General features: G+C 44.1%; 1 protein-coding gene across 6 annotated transcripts in view; it reads right to left on the reverse strand.

Annotated features, from left to right (window-relative positions):
- The window catches only part of tenm3 (teneurin transmembrane protein 3), a 909202-nt gene that overhangs the window by 75176 nt on the left and 807277 nt on the right, over positions 1 to 26749 (reverse strand). For all 6 annotated transcript variants that reach the window (XM_080189440.1, XM_080189438.1, XM_080189437.1 and 3 more), the window contains 3 exons: positions 17739 to 18000; positions 15238 to 15505; positions 5585 to 5728 (listed from right to left, as the gene is read on the reverse strand). In XM_080189440.1, the coding sequence (XP_080045566.1) occupies positions 5585 to 5728; positions 15238 to 15505; positions 17739 to 18000 (674 nt within the window). The remainder of the gene's footprint in view (positions 1 to 5584; positions 5729 to 15237; positions 15506 to 17738; positions 18001 to 26749) is intronic.

The raw sequence follows: 26749 nt of genomic DNA on the forward strand, positions 1-26749 counted from the left end.
GGAATGGTTGTGCTAAATTGCCCCTTATTGTCAGGGGATTAGTTAGGGTAAATGCATGGGGTTATGGGGATAGGGCCTGGGTGGGATTGTGGTCAATGCAGATTTGATGAGCCGAATGGCCTCCTTTTGTAGGATGGCCTGTAGGATTCTATGATAAGGCGCCACTTAAATGCAAGCTCTTGTTTCCCTTGCATTTAAAGAAACTTCGCTTACATCCCTTTTCAAATGTTTCAACAGTGCCACCCAGGAGGATCAGGCATGGATTGAAAGGGGATGCTTCCAGTAAAACTATAAAACACAACTCAGGCAGCACGGTGACACAGCGGTTAGCACTGCTGCCTCACAGCGCCGGGGTCCCAGGTTCAATTTCAGCCTTGGGTGACTGTCTGCATATTCCCCGTGTGTCTGCATGGGTTTCCTCCGGGTGCTCCAGTTTCCTCCCACAGCCCAGAGATGCGCAGATTAGGTGGATTGGCCATGCTAAATTGGCTCTCAGTATCCTAGATGTGTTGGTTACATGGATTAGCAGGGTAAATGTGTGGGGTTATGGGTTAGGGTGGGGGGGAAAGGGCCTGGATAAGGCATTCTGTCAGAGACAATTGATCCAGATTTGATGGACCAAATGGTGTCCTTCTGCACTATAGGAATTCTACGATTCTATTCTAATAACTGTTAAAAAAAAGAACTGTCACGGATTATCTGGACAGTTCCTGGGACATTATTATCTCCAAGTTTCTCTCCATTCTGACTTGGACATCTGTTCATTTATAGTGACCACTTAAAAATCCTGGAATTTGTTACTTAGTGAGAATATGGGAATGCCATCACCAAAATATACTGCAGTTGTTCTAGACAAACATCACGATCACCTGCGGCACTTCTGGCCACATCCCAAGCAAGAAAGTAACAGGTAAAATGTTAACTAATACAAGTGTCCTCCTGGTGTTGTGGCAAATATTGCTCCCTCGATTATTGGATAGGCACATGGAGTACACCAGAATGACAGAGAGTGGGATAGCTTGATCTTGATTTCAGACAAAGCTCGGCATAACATCGAGGGCCAAAGGGTATATACTGTGCAGAACTGTTCTATGTTTCTATGTAAATTTGGTGATCACAAAGATAGGTAGGAAAGTACGTTATGAAGAATGCATGAGGAGACTACAAAGGGATATAAATAGGTTAAGTGAGTGGACAAAGGTCTGGCAAATGGAGTATTAAGTGGCGAGACATGAAATTGTCCATTTTTGCAGGAAGAATAAAAGAACTTATTACCTAAAAGTGAGAAATTCTAGAGTTCTGAAATGCAGAGGGATCTGGATGTCCTAATGCATGAATCACACAAGGTTATATAGAACCTATATAGAACGTTGGTTAGGCCACATTTGGAATACTGCATCCAGATCTGGTCGCCACACTATCAGACAGACGTGGAGGCTTTGGAGAGAGTACAGAAAAGGTTTACCAGGATGCTGCCTGGTATGGAGGATCTTAGCTATGAGGAGAGATTGGGTAAACTGTTCTCCCTGGAGAGGAGGATGAGGGGAGACCTAACAGAGGTGCACAAAATTATGAAGGGCATAGATAGGGTGAACCGAGGGAAGCTTTTTCCCAGGTTGGAGGTGACGAACACAAGGGGTCACAAGTTCAAGATGAGGGGGGGCAACATTCAACACAGATGTCAGGGGAATGTATTTTACACAGAGGTGGTGGGGGCCTGGAATGCACTGCCAAGCAAGGTGGTTGAAGCGGACACGCTGGGATCGTTTAAGACTTATCTAGATAGCTACGTGAACAGACTGGGAATAGGGGGATGCAAACGAACGGTCTAGTTGGGTCATGAGTGACGCAGGCTCAAAGGGTCAAAGGGCCTGTTCCTGTGCTGTATTGTTCTTTGTTAGTACATGTGCAGCAAGTAATTGGGAAAGTTAGTAGAATGTTATAATTTATTGCAAAGGGAATTGGAAACAAAAAGTAGGGAGGTTATGTTTCACTTACACAGGGCACTGGAGAGATCACATCAGGAGTACTGCGTACAGTATTGGTCACCTTATTTAAGGAAGGATGTAAATGCATTGGAAGCAGTTCAGAGAAGATTTATTAGACTAGTACCTATAAGAGTTAAAGTTTATTTATCAGTCACAAGTGGGGTTTCATTAACACTGCAATGAAGTTACTGTGAATACCCCTTAATCGCCACACTTTGGCACCTGTTTGGGTACGCTGAGGGAGAATTTAGCATGGCCAATGCACCTAACCATCATATACTTCAGACTGCAGGAGGAAACTGGAGCACTTGAGGGAACCTAAGCAGATGTAGGGAGAATATACAGATTCTGCACAGACAGTGACCACTGTGCCACCCTAGAGGTAACCTGATTGAAACCTATAAGAGCCTGAGAGGATTTGACAAGATGAATTTGGAGAGGATATTTCCTCTTGTAGGAAAATCTAGGACAAGGGGGTCACTGTTTAAAAATAAAGGGTCAATAAGGAGATTAAGAGAACTTCTTTCTCTCCGAGTATTGAAAGGGTTTGGACCTCTCTTCTTCAAGAGATAGTCGAAGAAGAGTCTTTGTACATTTTTAGTGCAGAGCTCGGTGGATTCTTAATAAGCAAGACAGTGAAAGGTTATTGGGGATAGGCAGGAGTTAGGATTGAAGCTACAATCAGATCAACCATGATCTTATTGAATAGTGGAACAGACTCGATGGGCTGAGTGGCCTATTCCTGCTCCCATGTACGTTTGCATTAATGATTACTCCATTCAATTCATTATTTCAACAAATGCCTTTTTTAATCAGCCAATAAATGCATTAATCTGATATTATTAAATGCAGGTAGCTATTTATTAATTATTGGATGCAGTTGTAAATGAACCAAATAAGCTAAAATCTGTAAATGTTAAAATGAAGGTTTGTTTTCTGTAGGACGTCATGAGGTTTGAATATTTATTTTCCAGTATTTACAATGCAATATTACTGAGTTCCAGAGAAATTTAATCATCTTGCTTCTGAGAAAATAAATCTAAAAATACATGTGGTTATTGATTCGGCTCCTGAATTTAGACCCTTAGAGTTGCTCTGCTTTCCTTCCTCAATGTCAGTGCCTTAAATGCCTGTTTACACCATTCCTCTGGGAAGTTCACATTTACCAACAAGACCGTGGCAATCTTTTAGGAAACCCACTCCATCTTCCAATTTACCAATCAGTAATTCTAGCACAGATTTTGCAATCAGAAGTGGTGAAGTGATGGCCCCAAAGATCTGACCGTCTCTGTTGGGTGGACTTAAGATCCTGAGGGGTCTCGCTAAAGTGGATGTGGAGAGAATGTTTCCTCTTGTCAGAGAATCTAGTACTGAGGGCCAATATTTAAAAATAAGGGACTGCTCATTTAAGACAGAAGTCTGATCGAAGCAGATAAAATTATGAGGGAGATGGATAAGGTGAAGAGTTGGAAGCTTTTTCCTAGGGCAGAAATGATAATCACAAGGGGGCGCAAGTTCAAGATAAGGAAGGAAAGGTTCAGTGGAGTTGTGTGGGGAAGTTTTTTTTACACAGAGGGTGGTGGGAGCCTGCTTAGTGAGGTGGTTGAGGCAGATATGTTAGAGACATTTAAGACTTATTTGGGTAGTCGTATGAACAGGCAGGGAAGAGGGGGGCACAGTCGTTTGATCTAGATAGGACAACATGATCAGCGCAGGCTTGGTGGGCAGAAGGGCCTGTTCCTATGCTGTATTGTTCTTTGTAAGACAGAGATGAGAAGAAATTTTTTTCTCTCAAAGGATCATGAATCTCTGGAACTCTCATCCTCAAAATGCAGTGGATGCAGAGGCTTTAAATATTTTTAAAGCTGAGTTAGATAGATTCTTTCATAATAAGGGGTGGGTGAAAAGTTGCCAGGGATAGGCAGGAATGTGGAGTTGAGGTTACAATCAGATCAGCTCTTGACCTTATCAGACAAAGGAACAGGTTGGAGGGGCCAAATGGCATTCTTCTGCTCCTAATCCGTATGTTTATATGGATCTTCCGTCATTAGTTGTGCCAAGTCAAAGAGATCCCCAGGTAGGCAGCAACAATGATGTTGGCAAGCAGGTTCATCAGCCAATTACAATGAATTATAGAATCCCTACAGTGCAGAAAGTGGCCATTTGGCCCATTGAGTCTGCACCAACCATAATCCCACCCAGGCCCTACTCCTGCAACCCCACACACTTACCCTGCCATTCCCCCTGACACTAGGATCAATTTAGCATGACCAATCAATCTAACCTGCACACCTTTGGATTGTGGGAAGAAACTGGAGCACCTGGAGGAAACGCACGCAGACACGGGCAGAATGTGCAAACTCCAAACAGACAGTGATCCAAGGCTGGAATTGAACCCAGGTCCTTGGTGCTGTGAGGCAGCAGTGTGAACTGCTGTGCTAACGTGCCGTGAGCAGAATTTTCAGACAGCAAATTGGGACGGCTGTGCTCTCTTTTAACTGAATTCTATAGGGAGTGAAATAGCTGATTCGGACATCTACATGGGATTCAGGCAGAAACTGAAATATTATAAACAAACTATAAAACAGATGCTGATTTTCATCGTAATGGTGATATTTGGCATTGCACAAACATAAAATTGGTTTTCAAGGGCAGTAAAGCTGTCCGGCAGTAATGTGAACAGAGTACATAATTGAAAACCCTGTTACGATGTTATTCAGTAAGTTATTAAGGGCTTTTACAATGAGACTAGTAGCAAAGAGGGCAACTTTTCATCAGTTCAGTGATTTCTACTTGATTATAGTCAGAGGAATTCCACCCACTTCATACAGAATCCCTACAGTGCAGAAAGAGACCATGGGGCCATGTAACCCTGTCCGTTTCTTTCATGGCTAATCCATCTAACCTACATATCTTTGGACCTGAAAGAGGAATTTAGCATGGCCAATCCACCTAACCTGGACATTTCTGGAGTGTGGGAGAAATCTGGAGCACCCGGAGGAAACCCATGCAGACATGGGGTGAATGTGCAAACTCCACCCAGACAGTGACCCAAGGCTGGAATTGAACCTGGGTCCCTGGCGCTGTGCAGCAGCAGTGCTAACTACTGTGCCACCATGCCACCCTCTGCAAAGCTGTTTGGAAGGCTTCAGCAACTGGATTTTCTGCAGATTCCTCCTCCGTAGAGCCCACTGATTTGGACATCTGGGGAAACCAGAAACCAGATCCTTGTCAGAATGGAAATTTTGACACAATGGGGCCTGCTGAAGATCTTTAAATTAGATGATGTTGGGAATGCTGGAAGTTGAGGGAGTGGAACTTAGGGTCAAAAAGTCAACTTTTCTTATGTTTCTGCAGAGGGTTTGAGCATTTTTGGACCCTTTCCAACTTAACCTTTGATCTTCTGGGGCTCCAGTCAAGAGATAGCAAATTTCTTTTGGGGTGATGCTGAACCTTATAATGCCGATCTTGTGGCATAAATATACAGACGTGACTGTGTGTTACAGGCAGGAACCCAAATAAGGAACGTGTGATAGACACAGGCAGACAGACACATAATCAGTGTGTATTTATTTTTCACTATCTGAATGACTTACCATTTTGGACGTCTAAAACGTGGTGTTTGTTGAGTGACCAGCCACCCATGTTCGAAGAGTCCAACTCATACCCTTGCAGAACAGCTGTTCTCTTCTCCCACAGGATGAGATCCAGACACGACTCGTACTCATAGCCAACAGAAACTGGACGAAGAGAAAGCTATTATTAATTGACTGGTGGGGCATGAACATTTTGTTTCAAAATTCATCTGGCTGAAAGATAAGCAGGAAACACTTCTTTGCACCAAGCGTAGTAGACATTTGAAACCTTCTTCTCCATAAGATCATTGAATCCCTACAGTGCAGAAGAGGCCATTTGGCCCATCGAGTTTGCACTGACTCTCTTACAGAGTATCTTACCCAGACCCTCTCTCCCAACCTACCCTTGTAACCCTCCACATTTCCTATGGCTAATCCACCTAAGTGACACATCTTGGAACGCTAAGGAACAGTTTAGCCTGGCCAAGCCACCTAACCTGCTCATCTTTGGACTGTGGGAGGAAATTGGAGTATCCAATGGCATCCAATGCAGAATGTTCCAAACTCCACATAGACAGTTCCCTGAGGCTGGCAATGAACCCAGATCCCTGGTGCTGTGAGGCGGCAGTGCTAAACACTGTGCTACCCCAATACCATGTCAACTTAAACTTTTAAGGTGAGACTGTTGTTTGCTAATAGAATCAAGGAATAGTCAATCAAAGGCATGTGAACAGGGTTGAAATATAAATCAGCCATGAATTTCAGAGGGACAACTTTTGCTCCTGAGATCCAATGAAGCAAAGTTAGATATAGGTTTCTCCTAACTGGGCATCAGCACAATTTTGGTTTGATGGAAAATCAAAGTGAAATACTGATTTTCTTCAAGTCTTTTTTCTACCACTAAGCAACTTTAGTAGGATAAGTAATAATGATGCAAGTTGCCTACGACTCTGGAGGCTTCTGTGTGCTGTAATTTTAATGTGGGATTTGGCTCAAAGTAAATACTTAATTGCTTCTTTCTTTCCACAGAGCTGTAGATATCATAGGATCCTAGAATCTCTACAGTGCAGAAGGAGGCCATTTGGCCCATCGAGTCTACACCAACCACAATCCCATCCAGGCCCTATCTCCATGTATTTAGCCCAGCTAGTCCCCCTGACACTAAGGGGCAATTTAGCATGGCCAATACACTGAGCCTGCGCATCTTTGGAGCGTGGGAGGAAACCGGAGCACCAGGAAGAAATCCATGTAGTTGCAGGGAGAACATGCAAGCTCCACATAGAAAGTGACCAAAGCTGGGAATCGAACCCGGGTCCCTGGTGCTGTGAGGCAGCAGTATAGCCACTATGCCACCATGCCGCCCCAAACATAGCTACATAGAAGATCATCAGGTATCTTGTGCCTGTGCCAGTAGGGTGCTCGCTCTCCTTAGAGTAGAGAAGGTCAAGTGGAGATTTAATAAAGGTACTCAACATCATGAATGATTTTGAAAGGTTAAAAAAGGAAGCAGAAGGTTGGTAGACAGATGACACATATTTAAGTTAATTGGCAAAAGGAGCAGGGGTCACATGAAGAGATTTTCTTTTTTACACAGAGAGCTGTGATCTAGAATGCACTACCTGAAAGATTGGTGGAAGCAGGTTCAGTCATAACTTTCAAAAGAAACTGAATAAATGCGAGAAGAGGAAAACATTGCCAAGCATTGGGGTCTAATTAGATTGCTTTACCAACGAGGGAGATGGTGGAGTGGTATTTTCACTGGACTGGTCATCCAGAGACCCAGGTTAATAATGCTGTGAGGATCTGGGTTCAAATCCCACCCAGAGCAAAAAATGTGGAATGTTCAGTGCAGGAAACCATTGTTGATTGCTGCAAAAATCTAATGCCATTTTGGCAAGGAAATCTGTTGGCCTCCAATATGACTCCATTGTGGTTGACTCTTCAATGATTTAGCAAGCCACGCAGTTCAAATGCTAGCCCAGCCAGCGATGCCCACATCGCCTGAATACAAAGATGAGCTGATTGTAAAACCGTCCGCATGAAGAAGCTTCATTTAATCCCTTTTAACTTATTGATCATTTGGAACTCTTCATGTAGAAGCAGAAGACGTGGCTGAAGAATGAAATGACTACTTTGCGACTGTCTTCACAAAGGAAGCTGATAATAAGAAGGTTACACTTAAAGACAAGAGGGAAGCTATGGATAAGATAGTAAAATATGGAGAAAATGCAATCAAAATATTATTACTGAAAATCAGCTTGTCCAGATGGACTGCATCCTGGAGTTGTTTCAAGAAGCAATGGTAGAAAATGCAGACTCAGTAGTCATAATTTATCAGTGCAGAGTGGTATAGGGCCACCGCTGGACAACTGGAAGAGCATTAACGTTAGATTAATGGGTGGCACAGTGGTTAGCACTGCTGCCTCACAGCACCAGGGAACCGAGTTTGATTCCAGGATTGGGTGACTGTCTGTGTGGAGTTTGCACATTCTCCCCATGTCTGAGTGGGTCCCTCCCAGTGCTCCGGTTAGGTGGATTGGCCACCTAAATTGCAATCGCAAAACGTGGGAGATTATCTGGGTAAATGTGTGGGTTGCGGGGACAGATAAGATGATCTTGCGGAGAGTTGGTGCAGGCTGGATGGGCTGAATGGCCTCCTTCTGCAGTGCAGGGATTCCATAGAAAACGCTAGTCAAGAAGGGGGAGAAGGAAAAATCAGGAAATTATGGGTTAGTCAACCTAGATTACTGTACAAAACTCTGGTGCGTCCGCACTTGGAGTATTGTGTGCAGTTCTGGTCCCCACATTATAGGAAGGATGTGGAGGCTTTGGAGAGGGTGCAGAGGAGGTTTACCAGGATGTTGCCTGGTATGGAGGGGAGGTCCTATGAGGAGAGACTGAGGGCTTTGAGGTTGTTTTCGTTTGAAAGAAGGCGACTGCGAGGGGACCTTATTGAAACATACAAGATGATTAGAGGTTTGGATAGGGTGGACAGTGATAGCCTTTTTCCTCGGATGGAGAAAGCTAGCACGAGGGGGCATAGTTTTAAATTAAGTGGGGGTAGTTATAGGACGGATGTCAGGGGTAGGTTCTTCACCCAGAGGGTGGTGAGGGATTGGAATGCCCTGCCTGCTGCAGTTGTAAATGCGCCTAGTTTGGGGGCGTTTAAGAGATCCGTGGATAGGTTTATGGATGGAATGCGATTGGTTTAGGTTAGAGGGTCATTGTTTTTTAACTGGTCGGCGCAACATCGTGGGCCGAAGGGCCTGTTCTGTGCTGTAATGTTCAATGTTCTATGTTCTAGATTGGCGATGGGGAAATGATTGGAAACATTATCAGGGAGGAAATGAACTTTCATTTGAAATGGTATTGATTTGTTGAGGAGAGGCAGCATACAAATCATGTTTGGGAAACTGGACTGAATTGTTTGATCAGATAACACAGATTGATCAAGGAAATGTCGTAGATGGTCTTATATACAGATTTTCGACAGAAAAATAGCTCCTAGGAGGCTAAAGAAGATAAAAGCTGATGGAATTAAATGGAGAGCACATACAAAATTAGTTCTCTGACAGGAAGGCATGGAGCTCATACACGTTTGTAGAATCCTACAGTGCAGAAGACGCCATTTGGCCCATTGAGTCTGCACCGACTCTCTGACATAGTATCTTAACCAGGCCCTCTTCCCTATCCGCGGAATCCCACACATTTCCTGTGGCTAATATACTTAACCCACACAACTTGGGACACTAAAGGGTCAATTTGTCGTGGCCAATCCACTTAACCTGCACATCTTTGGACTGTGGGAGAAAACCGGAGCATCCAGAGAAAACCCACGCAGACACGGGGAGAATGTGCAAACTCCACACAAACGGTCACCCAAGGCCGGAATCAAACCGGGGTCCCTTGAGCTGTGAGGCTAACCACTGTGCTGCCCTCGTGCTGCCTGGATATTTTTCATAGGGGGAGCTGGGTTTACAGTGGTGTTTTCCATTGGTCAGTTGTGCATCCATTGCTCTCTCATTGTTATAAATAACCTAAACGTGGGTATGGGGAGCAGCATTACAAAATTTTCCGATGATATGAAAGTTGACAAAGCAGTGTAGTAAATGGTGAAGAGGATAGTTATAGGCTTAAGGGTGAAACAGACAGGATGGCAAAGTGAGCAGAAGCTTGGCAGACGGAGTTCAATATGGAGAAGTGTGAAGTGATGTGCTTTGGGGAGGCCATGATGGAAAGACAAAGTATTGTAAATGATTCCATTTATTGCAGTGCAAGTTGGTAAAGCATGTACAAAACAGCACGTGGGTTTTTGGGGTTTAGGAATAGGCAGCACGGTGGTTAGCACTGTTGCCTCACAGCGCTGGGGACCCGGGTTCAATTCCAAGCTTGGGGCACTGTCTGTGCAGAGTCTGCACATTCCCCCCATGACTGCATGGGTTTCCTCCAGGTGCTCCAGTTTCCTCCCACGGTCCAAAGGACGTGCTGGTTGAGTGCATTGGCCATGCTAAATTCTTGCTCAGTGCACCCGAACAGGCACCGTAGTGTGGTGACTGGGGGACTTCCACAGTAACTTCATTGCAGTGTTCATCCAGGCTGACTTGTGGCACTCGTAAAAAATAATAAATGAATTTCAGCGATCTTGGTAGGAATTCATTATTCATTGGATAGGCCACAGCTCAAACACTGTGGACAAGCTGGGTACCACATCTCAGGGAAGGTGTAAAGGTTTGGAAAAACCTATTCACACAGCCAGTAGTTGGGGTCTGGAAAGCATTGCCTGGAAGTGTGGTGGAGGCAGGTCCAATCCTGGCACTTAAGACAGCATTGGATAATTATTCAAATAGGAACAATGTGCAGGGATATGGGGAAAAGGCAGGAAGATGGCACAAAGTCATAATGCTCATTTGGAGAGCTGTCGCAGACTTGGTGGGCCAAATGGCCTCCTCCTGCAAAGTAACAATTCAGTGGCTTCAGAAAACATACTGAGGCGGTTTACTTGAATGCTACGAGAGAAACAGGGCTTCAGTTATGGGCAAAGATTCGAAAGGACTGTTCACCATAGAACAAGAAAGAGTAAGAGGTTTTCAAAATGATGAGAGGTTTTTGCTGGAGAAAAATTTCCTTTGGTAATTGGGTCAATAATTCGAGGTTACAAGTCCAAAATTATTGGCGAAATGTCAAGTGGGGAGGTCAGAATACAATTTTACACAGAGGGACAGTATTCATGGTTAGAAAGCGCTACCTAAAGAAACGTTGGAATCAGATTCTACAACTAATTTTAAAAGAGCATTGAACAGCTACTTCAGGATGAGAAACCTGCAAGGTTATAGACAAAAAGTGGGCATGTAAGCACAATTACTCTTTCAAAGAGCCACCACATGCATGTTGGACGAAATGGCCTCTTTCTAAGCTGTAAGTGTCTATGATTCTATGATTCCAGAAAGAGTTTATTCAGTTTATTCACTATATCAAAATCACAGAACACCTACAGTACAGAAAAAGGCCATTCAGCACAGTGAATCTGCACCAGCTCTCCAAAACAGCATCCCACTCAGGCCTTCTCCTCTGCCCTATTCTTATAATCCCATACACTTACCATGTCCAGTCCACCTAATCCACACATCTTTGGACTGTGGAAGAAAACCGGAGCACCCGGAGGAAACCCACACAGACATGGGGGGAACGTGCAAACACCACACAGGGACTCACCAAAGGCCAGAATCGAACCTGGGTCTTTGGCGCTGTATGACAGCAGTGCTAACACTGTGCCACCCTGCCACAGTCTGGTTGGATTTTAAAAGCTTAGTTGAATCCCCTGCACTTTTTATACGGCAGTAGAAATTGTTTAACTATATTCTTTGCATTAATTTGTTCATGGGATGTGAGCGCCATTGGAAAGGTCAGCATTTGTTGCCCACCCCTAATAGTCCTTGAACTGAGTAGCTTAATAGGCCATTTCAGAGGGCAGTAAGGAGTCAACCACGTTGCTGTGAGTTCCATTTGGCCAGACTGGGTAAGGATGGCAAATTTCTTTCCCTAAAGAGGACCAGATGGGTTTTTAACAACAATTGATGATAGCATGGCTTCCAATTCCAAATTTTCTTTGTTGATCAAATTCAAATTCCACCAGCTGCTGTGGTAGTATTGGACTCATCTCCCCAGAGCATCAGCCTGGGACTCTGGATTAGTAATCCAGTGACATTGCCACTACATCACTGTCTCCCCACTACAGTAACCTAATGTCAGTCCTTCTAATGATAACTAACAGCAGGCAACTTTCTTGGTGATCTGGTTGAGAATAAAGACATGGCAAACGCACAGAACATAAACTTTGTTCCACTGATTAAATCACAATGAGTCCACTTCCTATTTCATCAAGTGTTGGAATCAGCCAGTGGTCAGCGATCACCAATGGCTGGAATTTTGCCAGCCCGCCTGCCCACCACGGGAATCGGAGCGGACGAGAGGTGAAGCATGGGAAGGTTCGTTGACCTTGGGTGAGATCTTACGGTTTCAGGACAAGCGAGGCTGTAAAATCCCCACCCAATAACTTTAATAATGTGACAAAAATAGAGAGCAGCCTTTAGTGAACTCATTTCTGACCTTCCAATTCGCCCATAATGCTGGGAGTGAGGGGGTTTAACTTGATATTTGCTGTTGCTGGTAGGGTGATGTCACGGAAAAGGGAAGGTCCTTTGACATTAATTTGAAAGTGGCAGAAAATATCACAGCACAGACTCTGAAAAAGCAGAATTTCTCTTTGATAACCACGGGAGTTCTTTTACAGTGAAAAGCTGGAGCTTGTGTTTGTCTAGGGAACCTGGAGATCCTCTTGCTCTCTGTAGTCTAAAGCCATTTAATTTGAAAAGGCTTACTTGGTTTAATAACATAAATATTCCCTTAGAGATCCTGTGCACTCAATTCTTGTAGTTCATGCCATTAATTAACATGAATGATAAAATCAACTTCTTTTTAGAGTTTGGTATTGCGACAGGGATCTGGAGACCCTGATGAAAAATGTTTAGTTTGAGCTCCCTTGACTGTGGTGAGTGGAACTGAACTGTGCAGAACAATCTAGGTTGACTCAATAAGATCCCATCAAGACAGTAGTCAATGTATTCTTAAAGGCACATAGTGTTGAGGGAAAACACTATGGTTTTTAGGTGTGGTGAACACTGCTGTCTCACAGCACCAGGGATCCAGTTTGCACATCCTCCCTGTGTCTACATGGGTTTCCTCCAGATGTTCTGGTTTCATCCACACTCCAAAGATGCACAGTTGGCTGGATTGCACATGCTAAATTGCCCTTTAGTGTCAGGGGGATTAGCAGGGTAAATACGTGGGATTATGGGGCTAGGGCCTTGGTGGGATTGTTGTCGATGCAGGCTTGATGGGCCAAATGGCCTTTTTTTGCACTGCAGGGATTTTATGATTCTATGAACTGCAGTGAAAGTGCTGTCTCCTGTGCAAAGCACCATTGAGATAGAATGGTAGAGATGGGAGAACCATACATCAGGGCTGAAAGACTTTAGTTAAGAGAAGAGGATAAAGAGGGGAGGTCTTCCGTTAGGGGAGATCTGATCGAGGTGTTCAAAACCAGGAGACATTTTGGCGAGATGAATAGGGAAACATTCTTATTATTGGTCAGTGAGTTGTTAATGAGAGGACAACAATTTGAGATCATTAACAAAGGAACAAAAGGAATGATTGGGAGGATTTCCTTTAAGCATTATCTTGTTAGCCTGCATTGGAAATGATAGTGGAAGTAGAATCCAAACCAACTTTCTCATAAAAAGTGGGATATATAGCATGGAAATAAAAACTGAGATGGGATGAAGTGAATAGTTCTTTCAGTCACAATGAACCAAATAACCTCCTTGTAAGATTCTCTGATCATGAGCTCTTAGCTTCCCATTATTATGAAAATGATCTCTCCTGAAACTTCACAGGTGGAGCTAGTTGGTGAGGGTAGTATTTGGAACTAAAATGATAAATGCTGGAAATACGCGGGAAGTCACACAGCCTCTGTGAAGAGAGAGACAGTTAACGGGAGAGATTCTCTGGCATCCCCTTTGCATTTTTCTCGGCAACGGAAGTTGGCATGCTGTTGGCTGGTGGTGCGATCCTCTGGTCCCACTGCTGCCAATTGGGATTTCCCATTTAAGCCACCCTGAATCTGCCAGGAAACGCGCAGCAGGGGATGTGCCTGACACAACTGGGACCAGAAAATCCTGCCGACATGAACAGCTGGAGAATTCTGGCCAAGATTTCAAGACTCCCCCCATCATCTGTTCTCATGAAAGGTTGCAGACCTGGAACAAAGAATGAAGAACAAAGAAAACTACAGCACAGGAACAGGCCCTTTGCCCCTCCAAGCCTGCATCGACCATGCTGCCCGACTGAACTAAAACCCCTTACCCTTGCAGGGACCATATCCCTCTATTCTCATCCTATTCATGCATTTGTCAAGACGCCCCTTAGAAAAGCCACTACCGTATCCACTTCCTGTACCTCCCCTGACAACAAGTTCCAGGCACCCAACATCTTCTGTGTAAAAAAAATCTGCCTCGTATATCTCCTTTAAACCTTGCCCCTCGCACTTTAAACCTGTGCACCCTAGTAATTGACTCTTCCACCCTGGGAAAAAGCTTCTGACTATCCACTCTGTCCATGTCTCTCATAATCTTGTAGGTTTCTATCAGAAGAACAACCTCCGTTGTTCCAGTGAGAACAAACCAAGTTTCTCCCATCTCTCCTCATAGCTAATGCCCTCCATACCAGGCAACATTTTCTGTACCTTCTCCGAAGCCTTCATATACTTCTGGTAGTGTGGCGACCAGAATTGAACACAATATTCCAAGTGCGGCCTAATTAAGGTTCTAGAAAGCTGCAACATGACTTGCCAATTTTTAAACTCAATGCCCCAGCCGATGAAGGCAAGCATCCCGTATGCCTTCCTGACTACCTTCTCCACCTACATTGTCACTTTCAGTGACCTGTGGCCCTGTACACCTAGATCCCTTTGCCTCTCGATAGTCTTAAGGGTTCTGGAATGGAAACCCTACCTCTCTCTCCACAGAAGCTGCCTGACGTGCTGAGTATTTCCAGCATTTTCTCCTTTAAATCAGATTTCCAGCACCCAAAGCATTTTGCTTTTATTTTATCTGAGGGCAATATTGGGTTTGCTTGTATTCTTCACTATAGTCGATGTGATGCTCGCAACCACAGAATCCCTCGGGTGCAGAAGGAGGCCAATTGACCCGTTGAGCCTGCACTGACCACAATCCTACCCAGGCCCTATCCCTGTAACCCCACACATTTACTCCACAAATTCCATGACACTAGGGTCAATTTATCATGGCCAATCAACCTAACCTGCACATCTTTGGACTGTGGGAGGAAATCGGAGTACCCGGAGGAAACCCATGCAGACACGGGGGGAATGTGCAAACTCCACACAGACAGTGACCCAAGGCCAGAACTGAACCCGGGTCCCTGGCGCTGTGAGGCAGCAGTGCACACCACTGTGAGCACTGGTGACAGGACCAGAATTCAAGTATGTTCAGTATGATGTAGCAGGGTCCAATGCTACCTGTCAGATGCAGCGAAGAGAAAGCTGGAGGCCACACAATAAGTAAATATGCCAAGGCAAAGCTCCCTTCTCCACTCACCCACTGCTTCAGACAAGCCGTAGACCTTTTGGTTGTAGGCATCGGTTTTGTCCCAGATGAAGGTGTACGACAGGTTTGGTGACGCCGGGAACCATTTCTGGAACAGCCTACCCACCACGGCTACCATCAGGTGAACCTTCATCAAGTTGAACGGCACCGTGCTCTGGGTCATCGTGATTTTCAGAACTGGCTTATAGCCGGTAGCACGTGAGCTCAGGTAGGTCAGCTTCAGGTCGGTGCCAGGAATCTCTGTTTCTTCATGAAGCACCTGAAGGAAATATCAGAGAGGGAATCAGAGACAGAGAGAAGATAAAGATAGAAACATCGAAGGTAGGAGCAGGAGGAGGCCATTTGGGCCTTCGAGCCTGCTCTGTCATTCACCACAATCATGGCTGATCATCCAACTCAATCCTGATCTGTCCCCATAACCTTTGATACCATTTGCCCAAGTGCTGTATCTCGCCACCTCTTGAATACATTCAATGTTTAGGCATCAACTACTTCCTGTGGTGATGAATTCCACAGGCTCACCACTCTTTGGTTGGAGAAATGTCTCCACATCTCTGTCCTCAATGGTCTACCCCTGAATCCTCAGGTGTGGTTCTAGACTACCCCATCATCGGGGACATTCTCCCTGCACCTGTCTAGTCCTGTTAGAATTTTACAAAGCTCTATGAGCTCTCCCCTCATTCGTCTGAACTTCAGCGGAAACAATCCTAGTCAATCTCTCCTCATACACCAGTCCTGCCATCCCCGGAATCAGCCTGGTAAACCTTGGCCGGGTTCCCTTGAGAGCAAGAACATCCTTCCTCATGAAAGGAGACCAAGATTGCACAGAATATTCTAGGTGTGGCCTCAGAGAGAGAGAGAGAGAAAGAGAGACTTTGTTTACAGCTGAAGTAACGGCATGACAAAGCACATAATCACGGGGGAGAATTTATGACCAAAACAAAGAAAAAAAAACTCAGTTATTTCATTTTGATTGTGATTTCTCCAGGGCAAACATTACCATCAGTCCATTAGACAGTACAGATGGAGCCATCAATATGGAACGGGAAATTTGAATGAAGAATGTAATTATGTCTGTACGCCGTGCCACAAAGTTTGTGTCAGTATAAGAGCCCAGACGTGTGAATGTAAACCTTGCAATGAAACAATGTCATAACGCTAAGATGACAGGGTGATGCTGCATGTTAGAAAATGGATGCATGGCGCCGTGTCGGAGAGGGATTTCCCCAATCTCCATTGTGTTAGTGGTGACAGACGGTAAGAACAGATATAAAGAACCTCCACGGCTGCAGGGCGGCTGAGAGAAAGAAGGGATTATAAAGCAGCAGTGTCAAAATAAAAATGACCTGCAGGTTATAAAGTGTTACAAGATTTAGAAATCTCCTCAGTTTCGATGCTGGTCTGCCAGAAGTTAGCTGTTTTAGCAGTAAATGTAGTTTCCACTTGTTTGGGGGGACCCAAAACTGAGGAAAACAAATGTATGAAAGCCACTATTAAATCCAATAAAGAATTCAGGGGTGCAACAACTTTGAAGGGAAAGTGGCAGGAATGTAGAATTTGGAACCTTGAGGTAAATCACTTGGACTCATTTTAAGTGGAAGCTATGCAAGTGGAAGAGGAAGAAAGGTAGAAGAGGATATGGAGAGGGTGAGATGAAGTGAGGTGGTGGTGGAGGGGATGGGGTTGGTGGGAGTGGGAGGGTGGTGGGGTGCTCATATGGAGCATGAGCACTGATATAGACCAGTTGGGCTGATCTGCTTCGATGTAGCAAACCCCACGCAACATAATTCTGTGTCAAGGTGAAGGGGGTGGACAGGATACACAAGGCCGCACTATTGAGAACACAGCATGGGGTTTTCCATTGGCTTTTTCTCGCCAATCTTTTCACACTTTGTACACTCAGTGAGTGAGGTGGGGATCAAAGACCGCAATCACTGTTCGAACACCCTGCTGGATGTGGCGATGTATGTAAACCATTGAGCGAGGAGTCTGCAGGCGTCAAGTGTGGAGACGCCTTGAGGGGAGCAAATGGAAAGAAGGGGAAGTACGACAAATGGGGTTGCTGGAAGTGATGGTGTAGTGATATTATCGCTAGATTTTTCATCCAGAAACTCAGCTAATTGTTCTGGGGACCTGGGTTCGAATCCTGCCATGGCAGGTGGCGGAATTTGAATTCAATAAAAATAATCTGGAATTAAGAATCTACTGATGAAATCATTGTCAATTGTCGGAAAAATCCAACTGGCTCACTAATATCCTTTAGGGAAGGAAATTTGCCTTCCTTACCTGCTCTGGCCTACATCTGACTCCAGACCCCCCACAGAAGTGTGGTTGACTCTTAACTGCCCTTGGTCAACTAGGGATGGGCAATAAATGCTGGCCAGCCGGCGATGCCCATGTTCCCACAGATGAATTAAAAGAAACTTGACCAATGTTCTAAACACATGATTTTCCCTTTGGCTTTACAGGGGAAGAACGTGGGAACCATCTACCTGTGTCTCAGGAATAATCGGGCTCTCTGAAGGAGATGATCGGAAAAAGGTGGACAGAGGAGAAGCCAGGATGATGGGATTCGGCCTCACAAATCCGCTCAGGTCGCAGCTGGGAATCTCATTCTCTTCCTTCTTCATGACCATGGTGTCCATGACGTAAAACACATTCCAGGGAATCCACACCGTGTGGTGTTGGGTGATGAATGGGACACGTTCGAAGCACAGGGTGAGCGAGGCCCCACCATTTGCCACCAAGTCAAACCTTGATCAAAAGAAGAATCACAGAGGGAAAATCAATATTAGTCAAGGCATCAAAGCTACATTATCAAGCTGGGCTTGATCTTTAGGATTACAGAGCACGGCATCTTGAGCCACTCAGTCACGTTAAAATCATTTATCATTGTTACCCTGGCTGTGACAACACTACAACAGAATAGAAAGTGGTAATTTTCTTTTGAGTCTGGCCTGCAATCAAAAAAATACAATTTGCAGAAACTATTGATGTGATTACGTGACCGACAACAAAAGTTAAAGTTTTATTTGTTAGTCACAAGTAGGCTTACATTAACACTGCAGTGAAGTTACTGTGAAAATCCCCTAGTTGCCACACTCTGGTGCCTGTTCGGGTACACTGAGGGGCATTTAGCCTGGCCACCATGCAGCTAATCGGCATGTCTTTCAGATTGTGGGAGGAAACCACAGCACCTGGGGGAAAACCACGCAGACATGGGGAGAATGTGCAAACTCCACACAGACAGTGAGGCAGTAGTGCTAACCACTGTGCCACCGTGCCGTATCAGTGAATAAACTGGGCTTCATGTAGCTGTTATGTGGGGAATTGTAGAACTGTTTGATCCACAAATGTGCAGAGCAGGACCATGAAGGTCAGGAAATTTCAAATTCCTTTCCTGGCTTCCGTGGAGTTAAGCAGCCTCAGCAATATGGTAATCGAGCACCTACATTTGACCTCAGTGCCCGTATGTTGACCTCGAGGGTTGGGTGGTGGCGAGGGGTCCCTCAGTTCCTCAAGTTGACCAAGGGTGGAACATACAAAACCTGCCAGCAATGTTTTAGAATGGTCAAATGTGAAGATACCTAAAAATGGAATATTGTGTCCAATGTTGGTCACCCTGTTATGGGAATGACATTGATAAACTGGAAAGAGTGCAAAGAAGATTTACGAGGATGTTGTCAGGACCAGTGGGCCTGAGTTATAGGGGGAGGTTGGCCAGGCTTGGGCTTTATTCCTTGGATTGTAGGAGAATGAGGGGTGACCTTATTAATGTGTACAAAATCATGAGGGGCACAGATAGGATGGACGCACCGTATCTTTTTTCCAGGGAAGGGGAATTGAAAACTAGAGGCCGTAGGTTTAAGCTGAGAGAGGAAAGATTTAAAAGGGAGCTGAGGAGCAACTTCCTCATGCAGAGGGTGATGCGTATATGGAATGAGCTACCAGGGAGAGTGGTTGAGGCAGATACATTGGCAACATTTTGAAAAGCATTTAGACAAGTACATGGATGGGAAAGGATTAGAAGGATATGGGCCAAATGTGGGCAATTGGGACTAGCTGGAAGGGCACCATAGTCAGCATGGACTGGTTGGGCTGAAGGGCCTGTTTCAATGCTGTATTGCTCTGTGAATCTATGAATGAGGTTTCAGCAATAGTTTCATCTAGTGCAACCTTGTACCATTCACTACAGTCGCAATTTCACATCTCTGGTAGCCCCATTCTGTCTCCTGCCCTTACTGTGTCAATGAATTGCCTGAGGTTTACAAGCCAAAAGTCCAGCATGAAACCAAAGTATGTGTCTGCAATCCAATGTATTGGGCACTGACTGATCTTGCACTCTGCACTCTTTGTGAGCTTAGTTCCCATATGGGAATATGGGATCACAGAATCACCCCTACAATCCTAACAGCTAAAACATAGCAGGAAATCTTTGTTTTAAACTCACACTACTGCTACACTGCTTTGTCCATATTCACTTTATCAGTCCTAAGGTTCTCAACAACATTTTCCAGCCCTGCGGCCTTTGCCACCAGGGAGAACAAGAATTAGGGAACACTTTCACTTCCGAGTGCTCTTTGAACTCACACAGCTTGGACATACCTGAATGTTCCTTCGCTATCACTGGATCAAAATTGTGGAGTTTATTACCTACTACCATTTTGAGTGCACAATGGCACAGTAGTTATCACTACTGCTTCACAGTGCCAGGGAACGATTCCCGGCTTGGGTCACTGTCTGTGTGGAGTTTGCATGTTTTCCCCGTGTCTGCGTGGGTTTCCTCCGAGTGCTCCGGTTTCCTCTCACAATCTGAAAGACGCGCTGGTTAGGTGCGTTGGCCATGCTAAATTCTCCCCCAGCGTACCTGAACAAGCACTGGAGCGTGGCGACGAAAGGATTTTCACAGTAACTTCATTGCAGTGTTAATGTAAGTCTACTTGTGACACTAACAAAATAAACTTTATGCAAGGAATGCAATAGTTTAAGGAGATGTATGATCACCTTCTCGGAGCAATGAATGCAGCTTTGTTAGCTTTGTTCAGTAGGTCTAGAGGTTCTCCTGTCTCCTTGGGTGTTAATAAATAAACTCATTGTGCTCTCAGGGGAAGTTCCTCAATCTGACTTTCGCCCCTTCCCAGATGGTCACCACAACATCTTTGTTAGGCCATTAAGCGCGTTGCAACTGGATCTCTCTCCCACCCTCCGGAAAACTCTGTCCCTGGGGAAAGTCTGTCTCGGCAGGCCAATGAATTGTGGGACACCATTTTGTTCAGCACACCTGATCCTTTGTAGTAGTTTTTACTTAGGGGGCATGTGAAATACGATCAACATTTTGAGATGAAAAGGGAATACTGCAAATGCTGGAAATCAGAAATAAAAACACCTTGACAAATTTACATTTCAGACAGAGACTCTGTCAGAACTCAGATCAATTTTCCTTTCATTTTTCCCATACAGAGGCAGATCATAGAATCACAGAATCCCTACAGTGTAGAAAAAAACCATTCGGCCCATTGAGTCTGCACTCACTCTGAGCGAGTGTCATATCCAAGCCCTCTCCCCCACCCTATCCCTGTAACCCTACACATTTACCATGGCTAATCCATCTAACCCGCAGATCTTTCGATTGTGGGAGAAAACCGGAGCACCCGGAGGAAACCCACACAGACATGGGGAGAACATGCAAACTCCACACAGTTACCTGAGGAATTTAATCCGGGTCCCTGGCACTTTGAGGTAGCAGCGCTAACTACTGTGCCACCATGAAACCCCAGATCGTGGAATCATAGAATCCCTACAGTGCAGAAGGAGGCCATTCGGCCCATCGAGTCTGCACCGAATAGAATCCCACCCAGACCCTATTCCTGTAACCCCTCACATTTACCCTGCTAATCCCCCTGACACCAGTTAATTTACCATGGCCAATCAATCTAACCCGCGCATCTTTGAACTCTCCATCTGAAATGGCTGCGGGTGGACAATTTACTGTGGGTTCAGCACAATTGAAGCACTATCTGCAATGCTAAACACAACAAATTAGGTCATATAAATTGTGCTTGAATGGGATTCAAGAATTTGGTGGGGTAGGCGTGGCTAACTATTTCCTCTGCTGGGAGATGTTCAGGACAATAGGGTCAGAACTTTAGAATAAGATTAATGGTGAGCCAGGAAATCTGGACCTCTCTCTTTTGAGGTTAGGTCAACTGAAAAGTTAGAAAAAAAAGCTGGGATAGATTTTCTTCCGGGAATTGTATATAAAGATAGGAAACAAGGGCAGGTAAATAGCGTTCAGATGAAGATCAGCCAAAAGAAGGTTCACCAGGATGTTGCCTGGTCTCGAGGGCATTGCCTGTGAGGAGAGGTTGAATAAACTACGATTATTTTCACTGTAAAGACGAAGGCTGAGGGGAGCCCTGATAGAGGTCTACAAAATTATGAGAGGCACAGGCAGGATGGATGGTCAGAGGCTTATTCCTAGGGTGGAAGGATCAATTACAAGGGGACACAGGTAAAAGGTGAGAGGGGGGAAGTTTAAGGAAGGTGCGCGGGGGAAGTCTCTCAAGCAGAGTGTGGTGGGAGTTGGAACATGCTGCCAGAGGAGGTGGTGGAAGCAGGCACATTACAACATTTAAGATGCATCTGGATGGGTACATGAATAGGGAGGGAATGGAGGGATATGGACCAAGTATGGGCAGAGAGCTCTTTTGGATTAGTTAGGGCATCATAATTGGCACGGGCTTGAAGGGCCAAAGGGCCTGTTCCTGTGGCGTACTTTTCTTTGTTCTTTAAAATCTATCTGAAGAGAAGAACGGATTCCTGTGACAGCATGGCCAAGTTGTGTTGATATGTTTGAGTGCTTAATTACTGGCCATCACATCAGTGGCCGAAAGGGGGAACGTGCTTTGATCACTGCAATGAAGAAATGGCTGCAGTCTGTACTGAAAATTTAAGTAATTGTTTTAGTGGCAGAGACTTAAAAGGACAGATATCATTGTTGGAATGGAACAACCACATTAATATGATTGCTATTCTTGTTCCCATTTCATGAACGGTTCCAGTGCCTTTCATCAGAAGATTACCTCACCAGAAATATCAGTCAGTCACTTGATTGCAGGGAACTTGAATGTTGCTGAAAAGAGAGACGTGTTGTCGAAGCTTTTTGTTTTACATTCATCAGGACAAATGCAAGAATGGCAAATTTCAACCAATCACAACAATTTATACTACAGCAAAAAGGAACCTGACGATCGGTCGACTCCGATTGGCTGAAGTGTTGCTCATGGAGAAAGCAACAGGAAAGGCCAAACAATAAATATTATAAAACACTAATTATTCCAGATGTTGTGATTTAATGCAGGCATTCCCCTGACAACTTATCAATACATATGCAGCTCCATTTCCCTGTATTAGAACCATAGAAATGTTACTGTGCAGAAAGAGGCCATTCAGCCCATTACATCTGTGCCTTTCAAAAAAAAGAAACTTGCTGTTTATTTTAATCCTACTTTCCAACACTTAGTCCACAGCCTTGCTCATTGCAGCACCTCAGCAGATCGAGGTACCTTTTAAATGAGTTGAGTGGGTCAGCCATAACCACCTAATCAAGCAGTGAACTTCAAATGTTCACCACCCTCCGCTTTCCCCTCATGTCCCCTCTTATCCTTCTATCAATCACTTTCAGGCTGGAATTCTTTAGTTGTTCACAAAATTCCAGTTGTGGCCCAACCAACATTTTATATAGTTCTTTTATGACATTCCGACTTGAGGATTCAATATCGCATCCAACAAAGGAAAGTGTTCTATCTGTTTTCTTTACCACCTTTTTCACCTCTCCTGCCTCGTTCAGAGGCCTGTGGACAAGCAAATCAAGGTCTCTTACTTTCTCAACCCCTCACAATATTTTCCTGTTTATTGATTTGATTTACTATTGTCACATATTGGTATACAGTGAAAAGTATTGTTTCTTGCATGCTATACAGACAAAACATACCGTTCATAGAGAAGGAAACGAGAAAGTGCAGAATGTAGTGTTATAGTCATAGCTAGGTTATAGAGAAAGATCAACTTAATGTAAAGTAGGTCCATTCAAAAGTCTGATGGCAGCAGGGAAGAAGCTGTTCTAGTGTTGGTTGGTACGTGACCTCAGGCTTTTTATTCCTTTGCTTTGCCCTCCCAAAATCATGACCGTAGATTTTTCCTGATTGAATTTCGTTTGCCAATTCTCTGCTCACTCACCTCGACCACTTTCCTCTTCACTATCAATTGCACAGCCATTTTTTGTGTCATCTGTAAATTTCTCAATGATGCATTCCATATTTAAGTCCAAATTATTAATACATATGACAAACAGCAAATCTCCAGGTCACCCCAGAGTACTTAAGGAAGTGGCCCTGGAAATAGTAGATCCATTGTTGGTTATTTTCCAAAACTCTTTGGACTCTGGAATAGTTTGGAGGGTAGCTAATGTAAGCCCGCAAAAAGAAAGGTAGAGAGAAAACAGGGAATGATAGACCAGTGAGGCTAACATTGATGCTGGAGAAGTTGTTAGAGTCTATAATCAAGGATTTCATCGCTCAGCATTTGGAAGGCACTGGTACAATCAGACAAAGTCAGCATGGATTTACAAAGGGGAAATCATGCTTGACGAATCTATTGGAATTTTTTGAGGATGTAACTCGTAGAGTTGATTGAGGAGAGCCAATGGATGTGGTTTATTTAGATTTTCAGAAGACTTTCCACAAGGTCTCACATAACAGAACTACTAAGTAAAGTTAAAGCACATAGGATTGCAGGTAATGTCTTGAGATGGATGGAAAGCTGGTTAGCAGTTAGGAAGCAAAGAGTTGACGTAAATTGATCTTTTTCTGATTGGCAATCAGTGACTAGTGGGGTTCTGCAAGAATCTGTGCTAGGACCCAACTGTTCACATTACATATTAATGATTTGGAAGATGGAACTGAACGTATTATCTCCAAATTTGCAGATGATACAAAGTTGGGTGGAAGGGTGAGCTGTGAAGAAGACACAGAAGTGCTTCAGCGTGATTTGGACAGGCTGAGTGTGTGGGTATGTGCATGGCAGATGCAGTATAATCTGGATAAATATGAGATTATCCACTTTGGTTGCAATAATAGGAAGACAGATTATTATTTGAATAGGTATAAATTGAGAGAGGTGGATAGTGAACGAGACCTTGAAGTCCTCATGCATCAGTCATTGAAAGGAAGCACGCTGGTGCAACAGGCAATAAAGAAGACAAATGATATGTTGGCTTTCATAGTGGGAAGATTTGAGTATAGGATAGGAATATTTTGCTGCAATTGTCTTGGGTGTTGGTGGGGCCACACCTGGCTTGTGTGCAGTGTTGATGTCCTTATCTGAGGAAGAATGTCCTTACTACAGAGGGAGTTAGGCGAAGGTTTACCAGGCTGATCCCTGGGACGGCAGATCTGTCAGATGAGGAGAGATTGTCAGTTTAGACCATATTCACTGGAGTTTAGAAGAATGAGAGGGAATCTCATAGAAACTTATAAAATTGTAACAGGGTTAGACAGAGTAGATTTAGAAAGAATGTTCCTGATGGTGGGGGAGTCCAGAACTAGTGGTCATAGATTGAGGATAAGGAGTAAATCTTTTAGAACTGAGGTGAAGAGAAATTTCTTCACCCAGAGGTGGTGGATGTGTGGAATTCACTACCACAGAACGTAGTTGAAGCCAAAACATTGTCTGATTTCAAGAAGAAATTAGACATAGTTCTTGGGGGCTAAAGGGATCAAGGGATATGGGAGGGAAAGGGGGATCAGGATACTGATTTCAACAATCAGCCATGATCAAAATGAATGGCGGAGCAGGTCCGTGGGACCAAATGGCCTGTTCCTGCTTCTAGTTTCTATTACTCCAAGACTGAGCCCTGTGGAACACCACTGGAAATTTCTTTCCATTTGTAAAATCTACCATTATACTCCACTTTCTGTCACTGAGCCAATTTTGGATCCAACTTGTCACCTTTCCCCCTATCCCACAGGATCTTGCTTTTCTGACCTGTCTGCCATGTGGGACCTTGCCAAATGCCTTACTAAAATGCATGTAGACAACACCTATCGCACTGCCCTCGTCAATATTGCTTGTCTTTCTCAATAAATTCTATTAAGTTAGTAGGACACCATCTTCCCCTAATGCTAACTATCCCTGCTCAATTCGTAGCTTTCTGAGTAACGGTTTACACTGTCTCACAATGGTTTTCAATCATTTGCCCACTTCTGAAGTCAGATTGACTGGCCGATAATTTTCTGGCCTATCCCTTGCACCCTCTTTAAATAACGGCACAATATTTGCAGACCTCCACTCCTCTAGTATGTTGCTCGTACCTAATGAGGTTTGCAAAGTGCTGTTATTTTCTCCCTGGCTTCCTTTCACATCCTGGGATACAATGCACCTGACCCTGGTGATCTATCGCCCTTCAGGGATGCCAGTCCCTTCAGTATTTCCTCTCTCATTACACTTGTTGTATTGAATATTTCACACTCCTTCCCATTAACTAGAAATACTGCATCGTTCCTCTCTCTAGTGAAGACAAAGATAAAGTATTCATTGTCACACCTTCAGCGTCAATGCATAAGTTACCACACACATCTCTGATAGGCCCTATCCTTTCCCTAGTTATTCCCTTGCCCTTAATGTACCAGTAAAACACCTTTGGGTTCTCTTTGATTTTTACCTGCCATTATTTTTAATATCCTCTCTTTGCTTTCCTAATTTCATTTTTTATTTCAACCCTGTACATTCTGCGCTCCTCCAGGCTTTCTACAGCATTAATCTTTTTCTTTAATATCGGCCTATCATTTTTATTCAGATGCTGACTACCCTATTAAAGTATTCATTCCTCTTTTTGCTGTGAAATATAGAAAGTAAAGTTTAAATCATTAAACATAGTCAGTGATTTGCATGGAGCTGTGAGGAGAAATGATCCCTATTAGTTCATTCATTTCGTCTAATTTTGCACCATGGTGCAACTTAAACATTCCTTCTTCAAGCCTAATGTCCAATTTTAATACAAGAGAAAATTGTTAAGCATTTAATTCAAAGGCCTGTCAGACTTGCTGCTGTGAACAGGTATGTAGTGAATAGCACGCAGGTACAGCAAGTGGTTAGAAAGGAAAATGGAATGATTTGATTTGATTTGATTTATTATTGTTACATGTGTTAACATACAGTGAAAAGAATTGTTTCTTGCACACAATACAAAGTATACCGTTCATAGAGAAGGAAACGAGAGAGTTCAGAGAGAGAGAGACGAGAGGAATGTTTGTTACAAGAGGAATGGGAAAATAAAAGTTGGGAAGTTTTGCGTTTTTATTTATATTTATTTATTAGTGTCACAAGTAGGCTTACATTAACACAGCGATGAAGTTACTGTGAAAATCCCCCAGTCGCCACATTTCGGCGCCTGTTCAGGTACACTGAGGGAGAATTTAGCATGGCCAATGCACCTAACCAGCAG

This window comes from Carcharhinus amblyrhynchos, chromosome 5 (assembly GCF_965287045.1).
Source record: "Carcharhinus amblyrhynchos chromosome 5, sCarAmb.v2.hapA, whole genome shotgun sequence".
Lineage (NCBI taxonomy): Eukaryota > Metazoa > Chordata > Chondrichthyes > Carcharhiniformes > Carcharhinidae > Carcharhinus > Carcharhinus amblyrhynchos.